At 45.6% G+C, this 26,142-nt stretch overlaps 1 protein-coding gene across 1 annotated transcript in view; it reads left to right on the top strand.

Annotated features, from left to right (window-relative positions):
- The window catches only part of LOC144683652 (myosin-binding protein H-like), a 78,749-nt gene that overhangs the window by 29,271 nt on the left and 23,336 nt on the right, over window positions 1-26,142 (top strand). Inside the window, exons 5-9 of the mRNA XM_078546901.1 lie at window positions 4,879-5,074; window positions 7,924-8,063; window positions 14,822-14,981; window positions 16,385-16,521; window positions 24,653-24,839. Of these exons, the coding sequence (XP_078403027.1) occupies window positions 4,879-5,074; window positions 7,924-8,063; window positions 14,822-14,981; window positions 16,385-16,521; window positions 24,653-24,839 (820 nt within the window). The remainder of the gene's footprint in view (window positions 1-4,878; window positions 5,075-7,923; window positions 8,064-14,821; window positions 14,982-16,384; window positions 16,522-24,652; window positions 24,840-26,142) is intronic.

The raw sequence follows: 26,142 nt of genomic DNA, 5'->3' as shown, positions 1-26,142 counted from the left end.
TGCCAATGGGAAAATCCTGACCTATCTGTCTTATTCACTAGACTCCTTGCATTGAAGTATATACCATTCATCACTGAACAGCTCCTTTGTTGTTTATTTTCTAGCCTTTGTTTTCTCTGCCTTCCATACTTGCTTACTAATTTCCTGCCTTCCATTTGCAGCTTTGCTTCTCTTCTTTCTGAATCTGTGCTCAGGCTCCAATTCTCCTGCTGAGCTCATGTAAACCCTCTCCAACAGCATTGACAAACCTTCCACCTCGAAAATGGCCCTGTACCTGCTGTGCTGCAACCCATCTGGCTTGTACAGGCCCCACCTCTCCCAAGACTGGTCCCAATGCCCCAGGAATCTATAGCCCTTTCTGCACCTGCACCATCTCTGCAACTTCACATTCATCTCCCGGCGTATGGCGATGGGTGTAATCCAGAAATTGCTATCTCTGATTTTTAATTTCTTTCCTAGCTCCCTAAAATCTACCTGCAAAACCGCATTCCTCTTTCAACCCATGGCACCAAAATGGACCATGATCTCTTGCTTTTCACCCTCTCCCTTCAGAATATTCCATATCAATTCAATGCTATGCTGGGCACTGACACTGGGGAGAGGGAACATACCACCCTGGAGTCACTTCTGCAGTCGCAGAAACGCTTGTCTGTTAGCTATCAAATCTCCTATCATCATTGCTTTCCCAATTTTCCTCCTGTTCCCCTGTATTGCTGAGCCAGCTGGAGTGAACATAGGAACATACAAACATACGAATTAGGAGCAGGAGTAGGCCACTTAGCCCCTCGAGCCTGCTCCACCATTCAATACAATCATGACTGATCTGATTGTAACCTCAACCCCACATTCCTGCCTACCCCCGATAACCTTTCACTCCCTTGTTAATCAAGAATCTATCTAGCACCGCCTTAAAAATATTCAAAGGCTCTGCTTCCACCGCCTTTTGAGGAAGAGAGTTCCAAAGATTCACTACCTTCTGAGAGAAAAAGTTTCTCCTCATCTCTGTCTTAAATGGGCAAACCCTTATTTTTAAACATCGACCCCTAGTTCTAGATTCTTCCACAAGAGGAAACATCCTCTCCACATCCCCCCTGTCAAGACCCCTCAGGGATCTTTAAAGGTTTAAACTAAGTCACCTCTCACTCTTCTAACTGCTGCGGACTTGGCTGTGGCTGCACTCCCAGGGGATCCATCATCCTCACCAGCACTCAGAACTGAATGCCAGTTAGAGAATGAAATGCACTCCCTCACTAACCTTCCTTGACTGTCTGGAAGTCATCCATTTCCTCTTTGTGTGCATGCCTTTAAGCTGCAGAGTGACCACCTCCAGAAACGTGCTATCCATGTAGCTCTCACCCTCACAGATGTGCTACAGTGACATTGGCTGCTGCTCAAGTGCTGAAACCCAGAGCTTCAGCTACTCAAGTTGACAACACTTCCCGCGCATGTGATTGTCCAGGACATGGAAAGTGTGGCACAAGATGTGTATTTGACAGGACTGAGGTGTCCTGTGTTGCCTCTATAGATTACACAAGCAGCTGAAGCTACCAAAAATAAACTTGTGACTCAAATACTTGATCTAGTTTAAATGGAAGGCAAGTCAGTCTGGAAGGCAGAGCATATATAGTCAAGTTAAGGCACAAGGGAGCATGGCAAGGCTGGATGGCATTTATTTTATTGCAAGGAGCCTTGTGAGCAAGGCAGATGAGTTGAGGGTTTTGATTAACATATGGGATGTGATATCATTGCTATCACGGAGACATGGATGAGGGAGGGGCAGGACTGGCAGCTCAATATTCCAGGGCATAGAATCTTCAGGCGAGACGGTGGAGGATGTGGGGTGTAAAAGAGGAGGTGGTGTTGCAATATTGATCAAGGAATCAATTACTGCAATAAGGAGGGATGAAATCTTAGAAGGATCCTTAAATGAGGCCATATGGGTAGAACTTAAAAATAAAAATGGGGAAATCATATTGCTGGGAGTGTATTATAGACCCCCCCCCAAACAGCCAGGGAGAGTTAGAAGGGCAGATATGTAGGCAAATCTCAGAGCAGTATAAAAATAATAGGGTAATAATAGTAAGGGATTTCAACTTCCCCAATATTAACTGGGATAGACAAAGTGTGAAAGGCTTCGAGGGGGAGAAATTCTTAAAATTTATCCAGGAGAGCTTTTTAAGCCATCACATAGAAAGTCCTACAAGACAAGGTGCTGAACCTAGTTTTAGGGAACAAAGCCGGGCAAGTGGTAGAAGTGTCAGTCGGGGAGCATTTCAATGATAGTGACCATGACTCAGTAAGATTTAAGGTAGTTACGGAAAAGGACACAGATGGACTGGAAATAAAGGTTCTGAATTGGGAGAAGGCTGATTTCAATATGATAAGACAGGGTCTGGCCAAAGTGGACTGGGAGCAGCTACTTGTAGGAAAGTCTACATCAGAGTAGTGGGAGTCATTCAAAAAGGAAATAGTGAGAGTTCAGGGCCAACATGTTCCCGTAAAGGTGAAGGGTAGGACCAACAAGTCCAGAGAACCCTGGATGTCAAGGAATGTATAGGATTGGATAAGGAAAAAAAGGGAAACTTATGGTAGATACCAAGGGCTCAAAACTTAGAAAAGAAATTAGGAGAGTGAAGAGGGGACATGAAAAAACACTGGTGGGTAAAATAAAGGAAAATCCAAAGGCGTTTTATAAGTATATTAGGGGCAAGAGGATAACAAGGGAAAGAGTAGGGCCCATTAGGGACCAAAGTGGCAATCTGTGTGAGGAGCCGGAATACTTGGTGAGGTTTTAAATGAGTACTTTGCATCTGTATTCAATATAGAGAAGGACGATGTAGGTATAGAAATCAGGGAGGGAGACTGTGATATACTTGAACAAATTAGCATTGAGAGGGAGGAGGTATTAACGGTTTTAGCAGGCTTAAAAGTGGATAAATCCCCAGGCCCAGATAAGATGTATCCCAATCTGCTATGGGAGGCAAGGGAGGAGATTGCAGGGGCCCTGACATTAATTTTCAAATCCTCTATGGCCAAAGGAGAGGTGCCAGAGGACTGGAGGACAGCGAATGTGGTACTGTTATTCAAGAAGGGCGGTAGAGATAAACCAGGGAACTATAGGCCAGTGAGTCTAACATCAGTGGTAGGGAAACTTATGGAAAAAAATTCTGAGAGTCAGGATTAATCTCCACTTGGAGAGGCAGGGAATAATCAGGGATAGTCAGCATGGCTTTGTCAGGGGGAGATCATGTCTAACAAATTTGATTGAATTTTTTGAGGAGGTAACTAGGTGTGTGGCTAAGGGCAGTGCAGTTGATGTACTTGAACTGCATGGATTTCAAGAAGGCTTTTGACAAGGTCCCACATGGGAGACTGGTCAAGAAGGTAAGAGCCCATGGGATCCAGGGCATTAATGATCTAGATATGTAGGAGATATGATCAATAAGTTTGCAGATGACACGAAAATTGGTGGTGTGGTAAATAGCGAGGAGGAAAGCCTTAGACTACAGGATGATATGGATGGGCTGGTAAGATGGGCAGAGCAGTGGCAAATGGAATTTCATCCTGAAAATTGTGAGGTGATGCATTTTGGGAGGACTAACAAGGCAAGGGAACTCACGATGAATGGTAGGACTCTAGGAAGTACAGAGGATCAGAGGGACCTTGGTGTGCATGTCCATAGATCTTTGAAGGCAGCAGGACAGGTAGATAAGGTGGTTAAGAAGGCATATAGGATACTTGCCTTTATTAACCGAGGCATAGAGTATAAGAGCAGGGAGGCTATGTTGGAGCTGTCTAAAGTGTTAGTCAGGCCACAACTGGAGTACTGTGTGCAGTTCTGGTCGCCACACTATAGGAAGGATGTGATTGCACTAGAAGAGGTGCAGAGAAGATTCACCAGGATGTTGCCTGGGCTGGAGCGTTTCAGCTGTGAAGAGAGATTGGATAGGCTGGAGTTGTTTTCCTTAGAGCAGAGAAGGTTGAGGGGGACTGGATAGAGGCATACAAAATTATGAGGGGCATAGATAGGGTAGATAGGAAGAAACTTTTCCCCTTAGTGGAGGGTTCAATAACCAGGGGGCCTAGATTTAAGGTAAGGGGCAGGAGGTTTAGAGGGGATTTGAGGGATTTTTTTTCACCCAGAGGGTGGGGGGTATCTGGAACACACTGCCTGAAAGGGGGGTAGAATTGGGAACCCTCACAACACTTAAGAAGTATTTAGATGAACACGTGAAACACCATAGCACACAGGGCTATGGGCCAAGTGCTGGAAAATGGGATCAGAATAGATAGGATAAAAACAGAATTACCTGGAAAAACTCAGCAAGTCTGGCAGCATCGGCGGAGAAGAAATCAGTCAACGTTTCGAGCCCTCATAGCTTTTAGCTTTTTGTTTTTATCAGAATAGATAGGTGCTTGATGACTGGCACAGACACGATGGGCCAAAGGGTCTCTTTCTGTACTGTAAAACTCTATGACTATGACTCTATGACTAAGTTAAAGGTAGATTAAATAAAATATTTATCTGTAACTTACCCTCACTGACCCACCTTATGACAACTTCCTCCTCTATGTTTACTCGTTGCTTTTTCAAATTCCCTCAATGTTTGTTTTCTGCGTTCTGTCAATTCTGACATTGCTGCCAGTTTTAAACCTCAGACCTCTCCTGAGGTTTGCTGTGCCCAGCAGCTCTCTATACACCTGATCTTATTCCTGAAGAGAGACTCCTCAGTTTTCATGTGGCTGGTGATGACAATGCTATGAACACAACACCTTTACAAGACAACCTGAGTGAGCACAGTGACCACTCCATTCACAACAGCCACAGCTTTCCTCACTTCCCTTACTAAAAGAAAATTTCTTCTCCAATGTTCTCAGGGCAACCCTCAACCTTCCATAACCTGGACAAAGGATGAGCAGCCAGTGGACACAGCCCGTATCAATATCCGGAATAGCCCCAGGGACACAATCTTATTCATCAGGAAGCTGGAGAGAGGGGATTCAGGAAAGTACAAGCTGACAGCCCAGATAGACACCCTGGTGGATGACGTGGTCATTGACATCCAGATTGTGGGTATGAAAATGTATAATACTTAGAAACATTACTATGAGTCTGAGTTGAAACATAGTCATTACAAATGTGCTGAAATTAAAAATAGATGCAGGCAAACACAGGAATATGGTTGTGTCAGTTCATTAGTAGCACACTTGTCTCTGAGGCAGAAGCTTTGTGCGTTCAAGTCCCACTCCAGGGACCTGAGCACCAAATCCAGGTTGACACTCCAGTGAAGTACTGAAGCAGTGCAGTACTGTCAGGGGTGTCAGTGGTTAAGGTCTGGAATGTGCTGCCTGAGAGTGTGGGGGAAGCAGGTTCAATCAAAGCTTTCAAGAGGGAATTAGACTGTTATCTGAAAAGGAATAATGTACAGGGTTATGGGGAGAAGGCGGGGAATGGTACTGGGTGAATTGCTCATTGGGAGAGCCAGTGCAAACATGATGGGCCAAATGGCCTTCTTCTGCCCTGTAACGGTTCTGTAATATGATCTGGCCATTATCTCATCGCTGTTTGTGGGAGCTTGTCCACAAATTGGCTGCTACCTTTGCTGCATTAGACAGTGAATACACTTCAAAAATATTTTAGTGGCTATAAAGCTATTTGGGATGTCCAGACACTGTGAAAAGCATTTTTAGAATTGTACTTTATCCAATTTTCCCTTTTTCTTTCACTAGCCATCAATGTTTGTTAGGCAAGGGTAGTAACAGAAGCAAGGTCGGATACAGATCAGCCATGGTCTAACTGAATGGCAGAACAGGCTCGAGGGGTTGAATGGCCTCCTCATGCTCTTGAGCTCCAATCCCACTACAGCAAATTGAGAATTCGAATTCAAATAAAAATTAAAATCTGGTAAAATCAGTAAAGGGTAATGGTTGTGCCAGCTGGCACCCTGGGCTGCCAGTCTGAGATGGAAATGCTGGTTTAGCCCATATACTGGAAGGTGTCCAAGTTTCCCAAACCCAGCATGCCACACTTTACATGGGATTGGATAAAAGAAGCCATGCCAGGCAGATTAGTAGCCAGTGTGACCAAACGTGCCATTTCCGTGCTTCCCTCCACACCCAGCTGGCAAAGACTGAGGTAATCTGCCTTCCCAGGGCCTGGCCAATCAGAGAGACAGGTACCGAACTTCTCCCTGTGGAGGTAAGACTCCAAGTTCCACCAGGGACGAGTGGTCTGATGCCCACCTGTATTTCATATGCCTGAGCTCTGTGAGGCACAGATACCACTGGCTGGATGGAAAGTGTATCTGATAGGATATCCATCAGGCCCCTCACCCATTCAGTCAGAAGTTGAACCAGTGAGAGGGGAAGAAGTGGTGGAAAAGGGGTCGTTCATTTGAGACAGAGATGAGGAAAAAACTTTTCTCTCAGAGGGTTGTGAGTCTTCTGAATTCTCTGCCTCGAAAGGCAGTGGAAGCAGAGCCTTTGAATACTTTTAAGGCAGAGCTAGATAGATTCTTGATAAGCAAGAGTGTGAAAGGCTATTGAGGGTGGGTAGGAGGTTATAATCAGATCAGCCATGATCTTGTTGAATGGCGGAGAAGGCTTGAAGGGCCAAGTGGCCCACTCCTGCTCCATGTTCATATCCTAATTCCTGGCTCCTCTGCCCCCAAAAGGGCCCAATTACCTCCCATGAAACATGCTACAAGGCACATCTCTGACCAGAGAGCAGGAAACATGCTACAAGGCACATCACTGACCGGACAGCAGGAAACATGGTACAAGGCACATCACTGACCGGACAGCAGGAAACATGCTACAAGGCACATCTCTGACCAGACAGCAGGAAACATGCTACAAGGCACATCACTGACCGGACAGCAGGAAACATGGTACAAGGCACATCACTGACCGGACAGCAGGAAACATGCTACAAGGCACACCACAGACCGGACAGCAGGAAACATGGTACAAGGCACATCACTGGCTGGACAGCAGGAAACATGGTACAAGGCACATCACTGACCGGACAGCAGGAAACATGGTACAAGGCACACCACTGACTGGACAGCAGGAAACATGGTACAAGGCACATCTCTGACCAGACAGCAGGAAACATGCTACAAGGCACATCACTGACCGGACAGCAGGAAACATGGTACAAGGCACATCACTGACCGGACAGCAGGAAACATGCTACAAGGCACATCACTGACCGGACAGCAGGAAACATGCTACAAGGCACATCACTGACCGGACAGCGGGAAGCATGGTACAAGGCACATCACTGACCGGACAGCAGGAAACATGGTACAAGGCACATCACTGACTGGACAGCAGGAAACATGGTACAAGGCACATCACTGACCAGACAGCAGGAAACATGGTACACGGCACATCACTGACCAGACAGCAGGAAACATGCTACAAGGCACATCACTGACCAGACAGCAGGAAACATGGTAGAAGGCACATCACTGACCGGACAGCAGGAAACATGGTAGAAGGCACATCACTGACCGGACAGCAGGAAACATGCTACAAGGCACATCACTGGCTGGACAGCAGGAAACATGGTACAAGGCACATCACTGACCAGACAGCAGGAAACATGCTACAAGGCACATCACTGACCGGACAGCAGGAAACATGGTACAAGGCACATCACTGACCAGACAGCAGGAAACATGCTACAAGGCACATCACTGACAGGACAACAGGAAACATGGTGCACGGCACATCACTGGCTGGACAGCAGGAAACATGCTACAAGGCACATTACTGACCGGACAGCAGGTAACATGCTATAAGGCACATCACTGACCGGACAGCAGGAAACATGGTACAAGGCACATCATTGACCGGACAGCAGGAAACATGGTACAAGGCACATCACTGACCAGATAGCTGTGATTAATCTTGCAGAAAAGCCTGGTCCTCCACAGAACTTGAAGATGTTGGACGTGTGGGGATTTAACGTGGCATTGGAATGGCAGCCACCAAAGGACAATGGAAATGCTGAAATCAGTGGCTACACAATTCAGAAAGCTGACAAAAAAACAGGGGTAAGCGGAATGAATAACAATTTGATCATCCATGCATTGCACAACAGATTTGCCACGATTAGTTTATGTTTTCCATTCCAACTAACATAGTCTCATCCTCAGAAGTCCCATCAATTACCTTGATTTTATTCTCAACCAAATCTCATTAATCCTGAAAGTTATTGAGTAGCACTCTCACCTCTGAGTAATAATGCCGTAGGTTGAAGCTGCACGCCAAAGCTTTTAACACACAATCCTGGCTGATGCTCCAATATAGCTGTACTGAGAGAGTGCTGCAGTGTCAGAGGGGCCATCACCCAGATGATACATTAATCTGAGGTCCAGCCTGCCTCTGAGGCGAAGGTGGAAAGCCCCACAGCAATATTCCAAGAAGGGCAAGGGAGTTCTCCCCAGTCTTAACATTTATCCCTCAACCGACATCGCTTAGAAGTGTAATTGGTCACTTATCTCATTGCTGTTTATGTGATCTTGCTGTGTGTAGGGATGGTGGTGTAGTGGTAGTTTCACTGGTGTAGTAATCTAATAGTCTGGGGGACACAGGTTCAAATCCCACCGTGGCAGCTGGTGAAATTTAAATTCAATTAAATGTCTGGAATTAAAAGCTAGCCTCAGTTATGGTGAACCATGAAGCCATCATTCATTGCTGTAAAAACCCATCTGGTTCACTAATGCCCTTTAGGGAAGGAAATTTGCTGTCCTTGCCTTGCCTGGTCTGGCCTACATGTGACTCCAGACCCACAGCAATGTTGTTGACTCTTAGCTGCCCTTTGAAATTCACGATGGGCAGCAAATGCTGACTTTGGAGGAACATCCACATCCCATGAAAGAGTAAGAAAAAAATGACTGCTGCAATTCCTACATTGCAACAGTGATTGAAGAATGTCATTGCCTGTGAAGTGCTTTAGGGGGAAAGGATGTCTATCACTGCTAGTCTTTCTATTTGGAGCTTCTAATGTTTCAGTTGCCCAGTCTCTGAACCTTTTGTAAAGCAAGCTGGTTAAACTGAAACAGTGACTTCTGAGAATCATATCTGCCTCACTGGGCCTGTGCAGATAGTCAGAGAACCAACAAGAGGGAAAAATGTACTTGACCTCGTCCTCACCAACCTACCTGTCACAGATACATCTGTCCATGACAGTATTGGTGATAGTGACCACCACATAGTCCTTGTGGAGACAAGGTCCTATCCTCATACTGAGGACACGCTCCATCGTGTTGTGTGGCACAACCACCGTCTAAATGGAATAGACTCAGAACTGATCACACAACTCAAAACCAGGCATCCGTGAGGTGCTGTGGTCCATCAGCAGCAGCAGAGTTGTATTCAACCTCATGACCCGGCATATCCTTCACTCTGCCATCGCCACCAGGCCAGGGGAGCTACCTTGCTTCAATGAGGAGCGTAGGATGCCATGCCAGGAGCGTGACCAGGCATACCTAAAAATAGATGCCAACCTGGTGAAACTACGACACAGAACTACACAAATGCTAAAAAGGGAAACAGCATGCAATAGAGCTAAGCAATCCCACAATCAATGGATCAGATATAAGCTCTGCAGTCCTGCCACATCCAGTTGAGAATAGTGGCGGACAATTAAACATAAGAACATAGAAATATGAACAGGAGTAGACCATTTGGCCCCTCAAGCTTGCTCCGCCATTCAATAAAATTGTGGCTGATCCTCATGAGTTTTGATTTCCACATTCTCATCTAACTCCGATAACCTTTGATTCCCTCACCTAACAAGAATCTATCTACCTCTGTCTTAAAAATATTCAATGACCCCGCCTCCACCACCTTCTGAAGCAGAGAGTTCCAAAGTCGCACAACCCTCTGAGAGAAAAAATTTCTCCTCATCTCTGTACTAAAAGGGCAACCCCTAATTTTATAACAGTGCCCCCTAGTTCTGGACTCACCCACAAGAGGAAACATCCTTTTGACGTCCATCTTATCAAGGCCATTAAGGACCTTGTATACTTCAATCAAATCACCCCTCACTCTTCTAAGCTCCAGTGGAAGGAACAACTCACTCAGGGAGGAGGCTCCACAAATATCCCCATCCTCAATGATGGAGGAGCCCAGCACATCAGTGTAAAACATAAGGCTGAAGCATTTGCAACAATCTTCAGCCAGAAGTGCCAAGTGGATGATCCATCTCGGCCTCCTCCAGAGGTCCCCAGTATCACAGATGCCAGCCTTCAACCAAGTCAATTCACTCTACAACACTGGCATCTACCCGTCTATGTGGAAAATTGCCCAGATATGTCCTGTACACAAAAAGCAGGACAAATCCAACCCGGCCAATTACCACTCCATCAGCCTTTTTTTTTTATTTGTTCATGGGATGTGGGCATCGCTAGCTAGGCCACCATTTATTGCCCATGCCTAATTTCCCTTGAGAAGGTGGTGGTGAGCTGCCTTCTTGAACCACTGCCGTCCATGTGTTGTAGGAACAAGCACAGCCTCCTCTCATTCGTCAGTAAAGTGATGGATGACATTGTCGACAGTGCTATCAAGTGACACTTACTTACCAACAACCTGCTCATCAATGCCAATTTGGGATCTGCCAGTGCCAGTTGACTCCAGACATTATTACAGCCTTGGTTGGATTCATACCTACCTAACACAAAGGAAGATGGTTGTGGTTGTTGGAGGTCAATCATCTCTGTTCCAGGACATCACTGCAGGAGTTCTTCAAGGTAGTGTCCTCGGCCCAACCATCTTCAGCTGCTTCATCAATGACCTTCCTTCCATCATAAGGTCAGAAGTGGAGATGTTCGCTGATGATTGCACAATGTTCAGCACTGTTTGCGAATCCTCAGATACTGAAGCAGTCCATGTCCAAATGCAGCAAGACCTGGACGATATCCAGGCTTGGGCCAATGTGTGGCAAGTAAAATTTGCAACACACAAGTGTCAGGCAATGACCATCTCCAACAAGAGAGAATCTAACCATTGCTCCTTGACATTCAATGGCATTACCATTGCTGAATCTCCCATTATCAACATCCTGGGGGGTTACCATTGACCAGAAACTGAACTGGATTAGCCATATAAACACTGTGGCTACAAGAGCAGATCACAGGCTGGGAATTCTGCAGTGAGTAACCCACCTCCTGACTCCCAAAGCCTGGCTACAACCTACAAGGCACAAGTCAGGAGTGTGATGGAATACCTTCCACTTGCCTGGATGAATGCAGCTCCAACAACACTCAAGAAGCTTGACACCATCCAGGACAAATCAGCCCACTTGAATGGCGCCCCACTCACCACCTTCAACATTCACTCCCTCCAGCACCAATGCACCAATGCTCCTTTGACAGCACCTTCCAAACCCACAACTTCTAGAAGGACAAGAGCGGCAGATAAATGGGAACACCACCACTTGAAAGTTCCCCTCCAAGCCACTCACCATCCTGACTTGGAAATATATCGCCATTCCTTCACTGTCGCTGGGTCAAAATCCTGGAACTCCCTAACAGCACTGTGGGTGTACCTACACCACATGGACTGCAGTGGTTCAACAAGGCAGCTCACCACCACCTTCTCAAGGGCAACTAGGGATGGGCAATAAATGCTGGCCCAGCCAGCAAAGCCCACATCAAAAGAAAGAATTTTTACTAATTGTAGCCGGAGAATCAACTGCATTGGTTTCTCTTCCCACTCCCGCACTGTTATGTCTGGTGACCCCCCCAGGATCTATCCTTGGCCCCCCTCTTATCTACATACTGACACTCAATGACATCACCCACAAACACTGTTAATTCTCACATGTCCACTGATGACATCCAGCTCTAACTTACTAGCACCCCTCTGAACACCCCCACTGTCTCAGAATTATCAAACTGCTTGTCTGACATCCAGGGCTTGAGCACAAACATCAAGACTGACATTCCAGTGAGTCCTGAAGGAGTTCTGCACAGTTGGAGGTGCAATCTTTCATCTGAAAAATTAAACTGATGCTCTCTAATGTGGACATAAAAGATCCCATGTCACTATTTTGAAGAGTAGAGGTGTTCTCCCTCGTGTCTTGGCCAATATTTATCGTTCAGCTAATATCATTAATACAGGTTATTTGACCATTATCACATTGCTGGTAGTGGGAGCTGGATGTGTGAAAATTGGCTGCTACATTTCCTACATTTCAAAAGCATTTAATTGGTCATAAAGCACTTTGAGACAACCAGTGACCCTAAAAGGTGTTATGGGAATACAAGTCTTTCTCTCCCAGCTGACTGTCTGCTCAGAGCCCTGCTGTTCTGTTTGACCCTGAGGTAAACCTTCGACCACATATCTGCATCTTCACTCAGACTTCCACCTCCGTACTTTGGCCGACTCTGCTCCTGCCTCAGCTGATCAGCTATTGAAACCCTCAGCCATGCCATTGTAACCTCTGCAGTTGACTATCCTAATGCATAACTAAGGATACAGTGGACAGTGGTTTGGTTGTTCACTGTCAGATCTGACTGGAAGACATAAAGTGCCATTGGGTCCTGCTCTCATCTGCTAAAACTGCTCACTGTTCCCAGACCATCCTGAAATGCAAAGATAACCCCCCGGCTTCCTTTCTCTACTGCAAACTGTCTTCTTAAACCCCTCTTCCCTGTCCCCTCCACCCTCCCCTCCAACCTCATCTCCATCAATAAGTGCAAGGTCCTTGTGGACTTTCTCATCACTAAGACTGACCATCCGATCAGATGTCTCCGTCACACCCCTCCATTTCCCCCCCTTCCACTAGCCACCTGACCAACCTTCCTCTAAGGTTGCTCTGTGCCCTTGCCTGAAATCACTTCTTTCTCTAGTTTCTGTCCAATCTCCCCTCATGCCCTCTCCAAGCTCATCTTGTCCATGAGACCCACCGCCTGCTCCCCCGACCCTGTTCCCACTAAACTGCTGATCACCCAACTTCCCCTCCTGGCCCCTATGTTAGCCAACATTGTAAATGATTTTCTCTCCTCAGGTGTCATCCCTCTCTCCTTTAAAACTGCTAACATCACCCATCTCTCAAAAAAACAACCCTTGACCCCTTGCAAACTACCACCCCATCTCCAACCTCCCTTTCCTCACCAAAGCTCTTGGACTGCTGTTGCTTCCCAAATTCGTGTCCGTTTTCTTGGAACTCCATGTTTGGATCCCTCCAATCAAGTTTTTTACCCCCTGTCATGATACTGAAACGACTCTTATCAAAGTCACAAATGTTGTCCTTTGTGGCTGTGACAAAGGTAAACTTTCCCTCCCCGTCCTTCACAACCTGTCTGTAGCCTTTGAGATGGTTGACCATACCATCCTCTCTAATGCCTCTCCAATGTCTTCCAGCTGGGTGGGACTGCTCTCATGTGGTTCCATCATCTGTCTAATTGTAGCCGAAGAATCACTTCAATAGCTTCTGTTCCTGCTCCCACACCTGGTATCTCGTCTGTTTCTCTCATTTCTCATCTATGTGCTGTCCCTCCACATTAATTTGCTGTCATCCAAAACTCTGCTGCCCATGTCCTTACTCATGTCAAGTTCAGTTCACCCATCACCCCTGTGCTTACTGACCTACATTGGCTCCCAGTCAAGCATTGTTTTGATTTTGAAATTCTCACCTTTATTTTCAAATCCCTCTATGATCTCATCCCTCCCTATCTCTGTAATCTCTTCCAGCCCCACAACCCTCTGAGATATCCTGGCCTCTTCTACTGTCATGTTTCTATAATGATATAAAGGGACTCATAAGGGATTGTGCAAACACATTGTGGGTTCATTTAAACTAGGCACATGAGAACAGATATACATGGATAGAAAGCTTGAAGACATCAGCAGCAGGGCTGTGTGTGCTGTGTTCTGCTCACAAGCCAAAGTGAAACTGATACTGGATCACATGACACACTTCCCTTTGAGTGATGGCATACTGCTATCCCTTAAAGGCATATTAGAACATGTACACCCCCATTTTTAATGCTCCATCATAGGTGCCATTCAGCTTCCTAGCCCTAAGCTCTGGAATTCCCCCCAAAAACCTCCATTTCACTTTTCTGCTTTGAGATGCTCCTTAAAACATACCACTTCTACCAAACCTTTGGTCATCTGCCCTGATATCTCTATGCAGCTCTGTGTCAAAGTTTGTTTTTGAAGCCCCTGTGAAGCGCCTTGAGTGTTATGTTAAAGGCGCTATAAAAATGCAGCTTGTTGTTACTCTTTCTCTTATGCCTGAAAATGTTTCCCTTTCAAGAATTTATCAAGTTCCCTTTTGAAAGTTATTATTGAATCTGCTTCCACTGCCCTTTCAGACAGCATATTCCAGATCACAACAACTCACTGTTTTTAAAAAAAGTTTCCTCATGTCACAGTTCTGAAGAAAGGTCCTTGGACTGAAATGTTAACTTTTGTGTTCCCCTCTCCACAGATGCTGCCAGACCTGCTGAGTATTTCCAGCATTTCCTGTTTTTATTTCAGATTTCCAGTATCTGCAGTATTTTGTTTTTATTGCCCCATGTTGCCTCAGGTTCTTTATGGATTAGTAACAGTTACCAGAGGAAACAGTTTCTCCTTATTTACTCAATGAAAACCCCTCATGATTTTGAACACCTCTATCAAATCTCCCCTTAACCTTCTAAGGTGAACAATCCCAGTTTCTCCAGCCTGCCCGCTTAGCTGCACTGTTATCAGTGCATTCTCACCTGTGACAGAGTGCTCAGAAGGCACAGGGACATTTACTGCATTTTAATAGCGTCTCTGATGTCTGTGTTCCCTCTTTCTCTTCTGTTTTTGACAGGAATGGTTCACTGTGCTGGAGAAGTGCCATCCCTGCTCCTACACCATCTCTGACCTGGTGATGGGAAATCGCTACAACTTCCGAGTCTTCTCCGAGAACTTGTGTGGACTCAGTGAGACTGCAGCGCAGTGCAAGGACGCGGCCTACATCCCCAAAATAAGTAAGAGCTCACCCACTGCCAAAACAGGTGACCTCCTGAGGCTCAGCAATGACAGCCTGACAGTCAGTCAACGGGGTAATAGAGTCAAAAGGGTATTGGAAAATAGTCGCTTGTATTACAGAGTTTGAGTGTTGCTGAAAAAAGAGACATGTCGAAGCTTTTTGTCTTGCACTCATCAGGACACTTCACAAGAACACCAGTATAAGGGAAAGACAGTAATTTATACTATATGAGAAGAGAGTGCTGATTGGTTAGCAAGTGGTGTTGCCATAAAGAATGTACCAGTGATGGTGATTGACCATCATTGCCAAGCGTTGTTTGAAATTTAAACCAGGTAGCTCAACCCTGATTGGTCAAGGCATTGCCCTGAGGAATGAGTCAGCGAATGGCTGTCACTTAATTTATTTAGCTGAAACACACATTGCACTGTTTGTGGAACAGTGCATCCCGGCACTGTCTGACTACCATCCTCTCCCACACTGTCTGACACACACCCCCACCCACCTGGCATTGTCCATCAATCCCCCGCATTGTGTGCCATACCCTTCCCGCCACCCACCTAGGCACTGTCTAACTACCCCCTCTCGTTTTCCAAGTCTCCCCTGCTCCCGACTCCAATACTGTCCACACACCATCCAACCCCCTTCCCCTGCTCTGTGACTCCCTCCTGCATTGCCTGCCTCTCCCATAATGACCACCTTACCTGGCATCCACTCCCTAGCTGTCCAGCTGCCTGGCTATCAGGTCGGAAACCTCTGAAACAATTTAAAACTAGTCCTGTCATTAAATTCAGCGGAAGCTGTGGGAAACCCATATTTATGAAAATCCTTCTTCACCCCCCACATCTCTATCTCTCAAGCTTCTCCTCATAGCAGAGAAGATGCCTATACTCAAGGGCCTGAGGCCAGCTGAAGAGCTGATGAGCCAAGGACATCTCAATGTCTGATGAACAAACAGCAATTGCAGCACCATGCTAGGAAGCCTGAGAAGGATGAAGCTGATTTCAGAACTAGGTTGCATGGATGAGTTATGGTACCAGCCGTCCTTCAGCAGCTGTTTCGAGTTGCTGCTCCACAGAATGGGTGGTGACAACTAATCGTAGGTGTGGATCTCTCAGTGAAACTCCACCTGTCTCTGGCTCATAAGTGAACTTGCCCGAAGTGGCTCACCACAGATTACTAGGGCGGTGCTCTGTTTCTGTCCCTAGCCAGGGGAGGGGGCTTGGTGATCACTGCACTATCATCATCAGGACGCTCCACACCATCCAGGAATGGAACATTACCATCTCCTGGTCTGCAAAGTTCAGCGGCAATAATTGTATGATCAGTAATTCATTTTATGACGACTGACTAATGTCCAGCTCCATCAACAACTGTGACATCAATGTCCATCTCTATCTGCAGGTACCACATATAATCCCCCTGTGTACCAAGAGAAAGACTTCACTGAACCTCCTAAATTCACGCAGCCCCCGGCAGACAAGACTGCGACTGTGGGATTCACCACCAAACTCTTCTGCAGCGTGAGAGGAAACCCCAAGGTAAGAAAAGAAACGCACCCGCACACACTCACACCCTCACACACTCACACCCGCACACATTCACACCCGCACACACTCACACCTGCACACACTCACACGCGCACACACTCACTCTCATCCTCACACACACACAAACACACACTCACACACTCACACTCACTATCACTCACACACACATGCACGCACATACTCACACCCGCACACACTCACACCCACACACACTCACACCCACACCCGCACACACTCACACCCACACACACTCACACCCACACACACTCACTCTCATCCTCACACACACACAAACACACACTCACACACTCGCACTCACTATCACTCACACACACGTGCCCGCACACACTCACACCCGCGCACACTCACACCCACGCGCACACACACCCGCGCACACTCACACCCGCGCACACTCACTCTCATCCTCACACACTATCACTCACACACGTGCACGCGCACACTCACACCCGCGCACACTCACACCCGCGCACACACACCCGCGCACACTCACACCCGCGCACACACACCCGCGCACACTCACACCCGCGCACACTCACACCCGCGCACACTCACTCTCATCCTCACACACGTACACGCGCACACGTGCACGCGCACACTCACACCCGCACACACTCACACCTGCACACACTCACACCCGCACACACTCACACCCGCGCACACTCACTCTCATCCTCACACACTATCACTCACACACGTGCACGCGCATACTCACACACACACAAACACACACTCACACACTCGCACTCACTATCACTCACACACACGTGCCCGCACACACTCACACCCGCGCACACTCACACCCACGCGCACACACACCCGCGCACACTCACACCCGCGCACACTCACTCTCATCCTCACACACTATCACTCACACACGTGCACGCGCACACTCACACCCGCGCACACTCACACCCGCGCACACACACCCGCGCACACTCACACCCGCGCACACTCACACCCGCGCACACTCACACCCGCGCACACTCACACCCGCGCACACTCACTCTCATCCTCACACACGTGCACGCGCACACTCACACCCGCACACACTCACACCTGCACACACTCACACCCGCACACACTCACACCCGCGCACACTCACTCTCATCCTCACACACTATCACTCACACACGTGCACGCGCATACTCACACCCGCGCACTCACTCTCATCCTCACACACTATCACTCACACACATGCATGCGCACACTCACACCCGTGCACCCTCACACACTATCACTCACACACATGCACGCGCACACTCACACCCGCGCGCACTCACACCCGCGCACACTCGCACCCGCGCACACTCGCACCCGCGCACACTCGCACTCACTATCACTCACACACACGTGCACACACACACACACACACACACATACACCCATATACACACTCTCACACACCCACAACATACTCACTCACACACACAAACACACACAACAGACACACACTCTCATCCTCACACTCACACATAGTCACTCACAGTCACTCACACACAAACACACACACGCACTTACCCACACACACTCACTCTCATCCTCACACTTACACACAGCCACTCACACACACACAAACACACTCATTCTCATACTCACACCATAAACACACACACACTGTCACACACCCACCACATACTCGCACATACCCGCAAACACACACTCGCCCACACTCTCACTCTCACACACGTGCACATACTCATACATACACACACCTATACACACACACACACACACCCACAACAAACTCACTCACACACACACAAATTCACTTTCATCCTCACACACACACACAAACACACACACTTACCCACACACACACTCTCATCCTCATACTCACACACAATCACTCACACACACACAAACACACACTCACACCTTCACTCTCATCCTCACACTCACGCAAACACACACACACACACATGTGTGCACACACACATATACACACTTATAGGCTCACACACACACTCACTCACACCAACTCACACTCTCACACACTCACACGCTCATTCATACTCACACCCATTCACATTCACATCTTATTCACACATTCACTCACACTCTCACCCTCTCACACACAAACTCACACACCCCCACACACACAGAGACACGCACACTCGCACTCACCCACACAAACTCACATACACTCTTACACACTCTCACACACACTCGCACACACTCGCACACACACTCACTCACGCACACATACACATATGCACACCCATAGACTCACCTTCACACACACACATCATCTCACACCATCTCTCACACTCATATTTACACTCTTATTCACACAATCACTCACATTCACACACAGTCACTATCAAACACTCACTCACAATCTCACCCTCCCACCCTCTCACACACAATCACACCAACTCACAAACTCACACACACTCACTCACACTCACACTCTCCCACACACACACAGACACTCACTCAAACCCTCACACACGTACCCATACACACACACAGACCCAAGCACACACATTCGCACATGCTCTCATACACACATGCACACACAAGCACGCACACATCCCCCCACACACAAACGCCCACCACACCCATGCACACACACACCCACGCACACACACCGCTACCACACACACAAACACAGACACACACACACACAAACATGTGCACACACACACACACAAACACGTGCACACACACACACACACAAACACATACATCCCGCCCCCACACACACACTCACCATACACACACGCTCATACACCCATTCACACAAACACACACACGTACACACCCTCACATATACACTTACACACAGAGGAGGTGGGGAGTCAGTGGCGTAGTGGTATTTTCACTGGACTAGTAATCCCAATACTCTGGGTAATTTTTTGGGGACTTGGGTTCAAATCCCACCATGGCAGATGGTGAAATTTGAATTCAATAAAAAATCTAATGATGACCCCAAAAACCATTGCCAATTGTCATAAAAATCCATCTGGTTCATTAATGTCCTTTAGGAGAGGAAATCTGCCATCCTTACCTGGTCTGGCCTACTTGTGATTCCAGACCCACAGCAATTTGGCTGACTCTTAAATGTCCTCTGAACAAGGGCAATTAGGGATGAGCAATAAATGCTGGCCTAGCCAGCGATGCCCACATCCTATGAATGAATTTTTTAAAAACTCACTGATACACACACACACATATGCTGAGTGTTACTCCCAAAATCCATCTCTTTAGTCCTCTGACTATGACCATGGAGCCCACACTCACCCCCACCTTACCCACAACCTCGTATAATCACATTCCACACTCACCCTCACATCAGACACCTCTTACTGCAATGTAACTTCAAACAGCAATTTACCTACAGTCTCCCTGACTCATCTATATCTCGGCCATAGCTTCAAATGGACAATTCAATTTTAGCCTATCAAGCTGAGAAATGCTTTTTAAAACAGGCCATCGGCAATTTAATTGTTTCTTCTAAACTCATTCTCCAGGAATTTTCGAAGGGATTTTCCTGACTGGACATTGCAACTTTTGGTACAGGATAAGGGGGACAACCTCTAGTTTATCTGTGGATTCCAGATCTCCCCCCCGCCTTCCCCGTGCTATCCCCTTCCCACCTCTCTCTTCCCATCCTTTCCCATTCTGTCACTCTCTATTCAATCCCATGCTGTCGCCTCCCTCACCCCCACTCAGTCTTTCAGCAATGAAGTGAATTGGGAAGGAGCTGCCTGTTTGCTCACAGTGTAAGGGAACAATCAGTGAATATACTGCGAGAAGAATCAACATGTCAAAAATGAGAGAGATACTTGATAGAGTGAAAATTGAGGAAGAGGACAAGAGCAAAGGCTGTAACTCAACCTTCATTTCCAGTGGACATGTTTGTATCAGGATAAATAGCCCAGTTGGGATAGGTCAGCAGCTAATTTTGAAAGGGAGGAATTAAAGTGATACCAATCACTGAATGGCCTCTTTCAGTGGTGTAAACTTCAATGATCCTATCCTATGCCAGGTGACCTGCTCACAGAGTAGTAGCAGTATACACTGTACCTTTTAATAAACTGACTCACACTCCCTGGTAGGGTCCAACTCTAAAACAATCTTTACATCTGGCACTAATTCCTTCTAAATTATCCTATTTTGTGAGAACAAAAAACATCACCAAGCACATTTAGGAATTGTGACACTTGCTGTCAGGAACCAACTGTCAAAGGACAGAGAAATAAAGGGTCTAGAAGCTTTAATGAGATGGGGAGAGTGTCAAAGTGATGATATAACTGGGTATAATACATCCTGCAGCTTTTATATCGATTGACCTACACTCCTGCGATTATGAGGCTAAAATAGCTGAGAGGGTTTACAACATATTTCCAGCTGTGGGACAGTCCACTCTAACATCTCTATCATCCAGTCACTCTCCAAAACCCCAAGCAACTGACTTTACTTTAGCCTCATAGGTTCTATCTGCAAGGGCTTTTTCAGTTCAAATCCATTTATGTGACAAAGCTGGTTTCCACTATCTGGTACCTTTGAATAAATTCCAAACTCTCTCCGACTATCTAACTCCATTTGTTATGAGTTTATCTTATTAGTTTATCTTCAAGCTTGTTGGCGTCCAGCAAACTTCAAATGGACAGTTCAATTTTAGCCCATCAAGCTGAGAAATGTTTTTTAAAACATGCAACGGGCAATTTAATTGTTTCTCCTAAATTCATTCTCCAGGAATTTGCAAAGAGCTTTTCCTGATCAGACGTTGCAACTTTTGGTGCAGAATCAGAGGGCAATCCTTGGTTTACCTGTGGATTCATTGGCACCCACCAAACTTCACCATCATGAGAACCTCTAGTTTTGTTCTGTTCTGAAACTATTCTGTGACCTTTACTGTCTAATCAGTGCTACCCCCTCTACTTGTACTTTTTATGTGTGTCAGGACAATTACTGTGAGATCTCCCTCTGGCCTGATCAGAGTCTTTCTCTCTTACATGATCATTTTATGACATAAGAGTCATTTCTGGACCCATTATTAGTGCTGACTCTTCAGCCTTTCACCCCATCATCCCAGTCCATGGACCTTGCTCCTGGACCATCATCCTGAGCATTTAACCAATATTTAAACTTGCCAGCAGCTTTTCCTGTACATCCCACAACTGTCACCTCTCTCCATTCACTACACCCCCCTGGAATTTGTCACCCAAGAATCCACTCTGGGCAATTGACCTTTGGATATGTTAGCTCTGTCCAGTTTGTCATGACCACTCACATTATCAGTAGCCAGCACTTGATCGACTGCATTCTGTTCCTCAGGACAATCATCATAAAATATAGGAGCATTTGAGTTCCAAGGAGCCTCAATTACTTTGATCAGCTGATCAGAGTCTGAGAATTTGTCATTAATTCCAATTAATCATTAAAAATGAATATGAACAGCTTGATTGCCATGTTTAATAAATATAATCTTACCATTATGACCAGTACCTCATCAGGACCTTTCATTCCCAATGACCCTCTTCTTTGTAATACGCCCAATCTCCTGAATTAAATTCTGTCTCAGTTGGTCTTACATGATGCCTCCAAGCTCTCTGAATTTTCTCTGAGGCCTCAGCCTTGATGAAAGCCAGTGTGCAAATTATTCAAATGTGCAGAAAAAATTGGAACTAATTGTAGTGCCTTGTAAAGGAGGAGGACTATCACACAGAACAGAAAGCAGTTTGGAATTTCACTCATTGACTAATTGATGGGGGCTTTACCTTCTATCCACCTGGAGTGGATTCTTTGCACAGATCACCCATGCCAGGCCAATTGTCTTGCAGTCTGGTTGATCAGCTAAAATTTTATTTAGCATTTCATTGATCATCATATGATTTCTTTCACAGAGCCCATTGCTGAAAGGACTTCCAGCTACTGTATCCATGGCCATGATGTTCATGTTTTCACACATTTCTCTGAACTCGTCATTGGCAAATTCCCCACCATTATCAATCAGAAACTTAATTGGTGTCTCAAGCCTGAAGCCTAACCATTTCTCTGTGATTTTGTCTATAACAACTGTTTTCTCCTTCGTTATTATTATTATGGAAAGACTAAATCCAGTCACCAGATCTACAAAATGTAGAATGAAAATATTTCTGTCTTTGTCCCATACTTTTAGATTCATGGACGCTCCAGGTTAAAATCATAATGTGATTGTCAGTGTCAATGGAGGCTTACAGTGGGATGTGCTGGTGTCTTCCAATACTTTTTATCAATTTCACACTTCTCACTAATTCCACACATTCACTATCCTCTGAGAGAAGAAATTCCTTTGCATCTCAGTTTTAAATGAGTGTCCCCTTATTCTGTGACTATGTCCCTTAGTTGGAGATTCCCCACTAGTGGAAACATCTTCTCAACATCTACCCTAACGAGCCCTCTCAGAATCTTGTACGCTTTAATAAGATCACCCCTCATTCTTCTAAACTCTAATGAATAAAGACATAACCTGTTTAGCCGTTCTTGATAAGTCAACCCCTTCATCCCAGGAATCAGCCTAGTGAATCTCTTTTGAACTGCCTCCAATGCCAATATATCCTTTCTTAAATATGGGGACCAAAACTGTACACAGTACTCCAGGTGCGGCCTCACCAATACCCTGTATGTTGTAACAAGACTTCACTATTTTTAAACTCCAATCCCCCCTAGCAATGCAGGCCAAAATTCCATTTGCCTTCTTAATTACTTGCTGCACCTGCATGTTAACTTTTTGTGTTTCATGCACAAGAACACCCAGATCCCTCTGTGCTGCGCTTTGTTGGACTCTCTATTTAAATAATAGTCCGCCTTTTGATTTTTCCTACCAAAGTGCATGACCTCACACTTTCCTACATTAAACTCCATCTGCCAAGCTTTTGTCCATTCACTCAACCTATCTTTATCCCCTTGCAGATTCCTTATGTCCTCATCACAACATGTCCTCCCACCTATTTTTGTATCATCAGCAAATTTGGATACATTACACTCTGCCCCCTCCTCCAAGTCATTAATATAAATAGTAAGCAATTGAAGCCCTATGACTGATCCTTGTGGCATTCCACTAGTTACGTCTTTCCAACTTGATAAAGACCCATTAATCCCGACTCTGTTTTCTGTGTGTTAACCAATCCCTAATCTATACTAATACATTACCCCCAATACCGTGAGCTCCTATCTTGTGCAATAACCTTTTATGTGGCACCTTATCGAATGACTTCTGGAAATCCAAATACACTACATATACTGGTTCCCCTTTATCAACTCTGCTTGTTATATCCTCAAAGAACACTGGCAAATTTGTCAAACATGATTTCCCTTTCACAAAACCATGTTGAACCTGATTGTGTTAAGCTTTTCTAAATGTCCTATTTCTCCCTTAATAATGGACTCTAGCATTTTCCCAACAACAGATGTTAGGCTGACTGGCCTATAGTTTCCTGCTTTTTGTCTCCCTCCCTTCTTGAACAGGGGTGTCACATTAGCGGTTTTCCAATCTGCTGGGATCCTCCCAGAATCCAGTGAGTTCTGGAATATTTTGACCAATGCCTCCACTATCTCTGCAGCCATTTCCTTTAAAACCCTTGGATGCAGGCCATCAGGTCCTGGCAACATGTCTGCCTTTAGTCCCATTAGTTTCTCAAATACTTTGTCCCTCGTGATTAAGATTGTTAAAAGATCTTTCCTCCCATTAGCTCCTTGCTTATCTGATATCTTTGGAATGTTTATAGTGTCCTCCAGCATGAAGACTGATGCAAACTATTGGTTTAAATTATCTGCCATCTCCCTGTTCCCTGTTTATCTTTAGGATTCCATCCTCTGCTATAATGCCCTAATCCAGAGAGAGAGTTGATGAAGTATAGAACTGGAGTCAATCTTTACACATTCTATATTTATTTACAGAGTTACACATCATAAGCATATACCTCCTCACCCAACAAGCACAGTTTTAGATTGTATCTACTTATAAGGGGCTCAAGTGAATCCAAAATAAATGCCCACCACCTACATACAATTGAAAACAATTAACATGCAATTAACCTATAATGTATTATACCCAGTGTGATTGACTATAATACTTCACATTCCAAGAATTCTTTATTATCATCTCTTGCAGCCCAAAATCAGTTGGTTGAAGAACCAGATGTTGCTTGGCCAAGACCCCAAGTTCAGAGCTCTGACAAATGAGGGGATCTGTACACTTGAGATCCGCAAACCTAGTCCCTTTGACGGAGGAGTCTACACATGTAAAGCAGTCAATGCACTAGGAGAAGCGGTAGCAGACTGCAGGCTTGATGTGAAAGGTAAGTTAGAATGAATTGGAATTTCGCAACCTCAGAGTGTCCCAAAACTTTGAAATGATTAAAGTGTGACCTATTTGCACACAGGCAAGTCTTACCAACTGCAATGACCAAATGATCTGTTTTAGTGATGTTGATTGAGTGTTAAATATTGGCTTGGACATGGGGAAAACTCCCCTGCTCTTCTTCAAAATAGTGCCATGGTATCTGTTACGACCAGGTGAGGAGAGATTGAAGGGCTCCCATCGTTTCCCTCTCATCGTTTGACCGCAACAGGTATTTTTGTTTAAAAATGTTTATACTTGCCAATTCAGTGAGAAGTTAACTGTTTATGCACTGTGATCATAAAAGAGCCAATTGGACAGATTTTCTTGAGTTTAATAAAGAAGGAGGTTAGCTTCATTATATTTAAACCAATCTATTTAAAATAATAAAATACACTCCGACATCTGCGCGCACACGCACGCACATATACAAACACATTACAGGGTAGGGGAGGATAGATTGACCAAATTAGAGTCTGTAAGAAATAAGAGGAGTTTAAAGTTCATAGTTTGGCTGCAGGCTGAATTTGATGGTTCAGATTTTGAGATGCAGATGCCGAAGTTGATTGTTCTCTTGCAGACACAGCTGTGGAGTTGTGTTCTTTCTTTAAAATCTTTGTCCATTGCAGAATGGAGACAAAGTCAAATTAGTAGATGGGGTCCAAACTTGTTAGTTGGGTGGAGTGTAAGAGAGAGAGAGAGAGAAAGAGAAGCAGGAGCTGCACTTAGCTCAACTGCTCGTCCAGTTCTGCTCTGAAACCCAAGTGCTTAAACGACACAAAGGACTTAGGTTAGTCATGTGATCTCTCTCCAACTGCCAGTAATTCGAACATAATTGTATATTCCAATGATAATTTGATTAATTCATCTGGAGAGCTAACTTAAAAATCAAGGTCTTTTTGTCCAAGCAATTAATGTCGGCCATCTTGATGTAGGTTGAAATCACTTTCGTTTCTTTCAGAAAAGTCTGACTTTTAAATGGCCAATATCATGTTTCCAGCTGGTGGGTTAAAATCAATCTTTGATATAAGCATGTCTTCATAACAGATCCACCCAGCTGGAGCCTCATTTTAACATCTCATCCAAATGATGACCTCGATGCAGCATTGCCTCAGTGCTGTACTGGAGTGTCAGCCATGATTTTTGTGCTCAAACTATAGAATGAGACTTGAACCCATAACGTTGTGAATTAGAGGTGAGAGTGCTACCAACTGAGTCACAGCTCACACATGCAATGCAGCTGTCATGCAAATGTAAAAGGA

The sequence above is a fragment of the Cetorhinus maximus genome, chromosome 8 (assembly GCF_964194155.1).
Source record: "Cetorhinus maximus chromosome 8, sCetMax3.hap1.1, whole genome shotgun sequence".
Taxonomy (NCBI): domain Eukaryota; kingdom Metazoa; phylum Chordata; class Chondrichthyes; order Lamniformes; family Cetorhinidae; genus Cetorhinus; species Cetorhinus maximus.
This window is presented reverse-complemented; position numbering and strand designations above follow the sequence as displayed.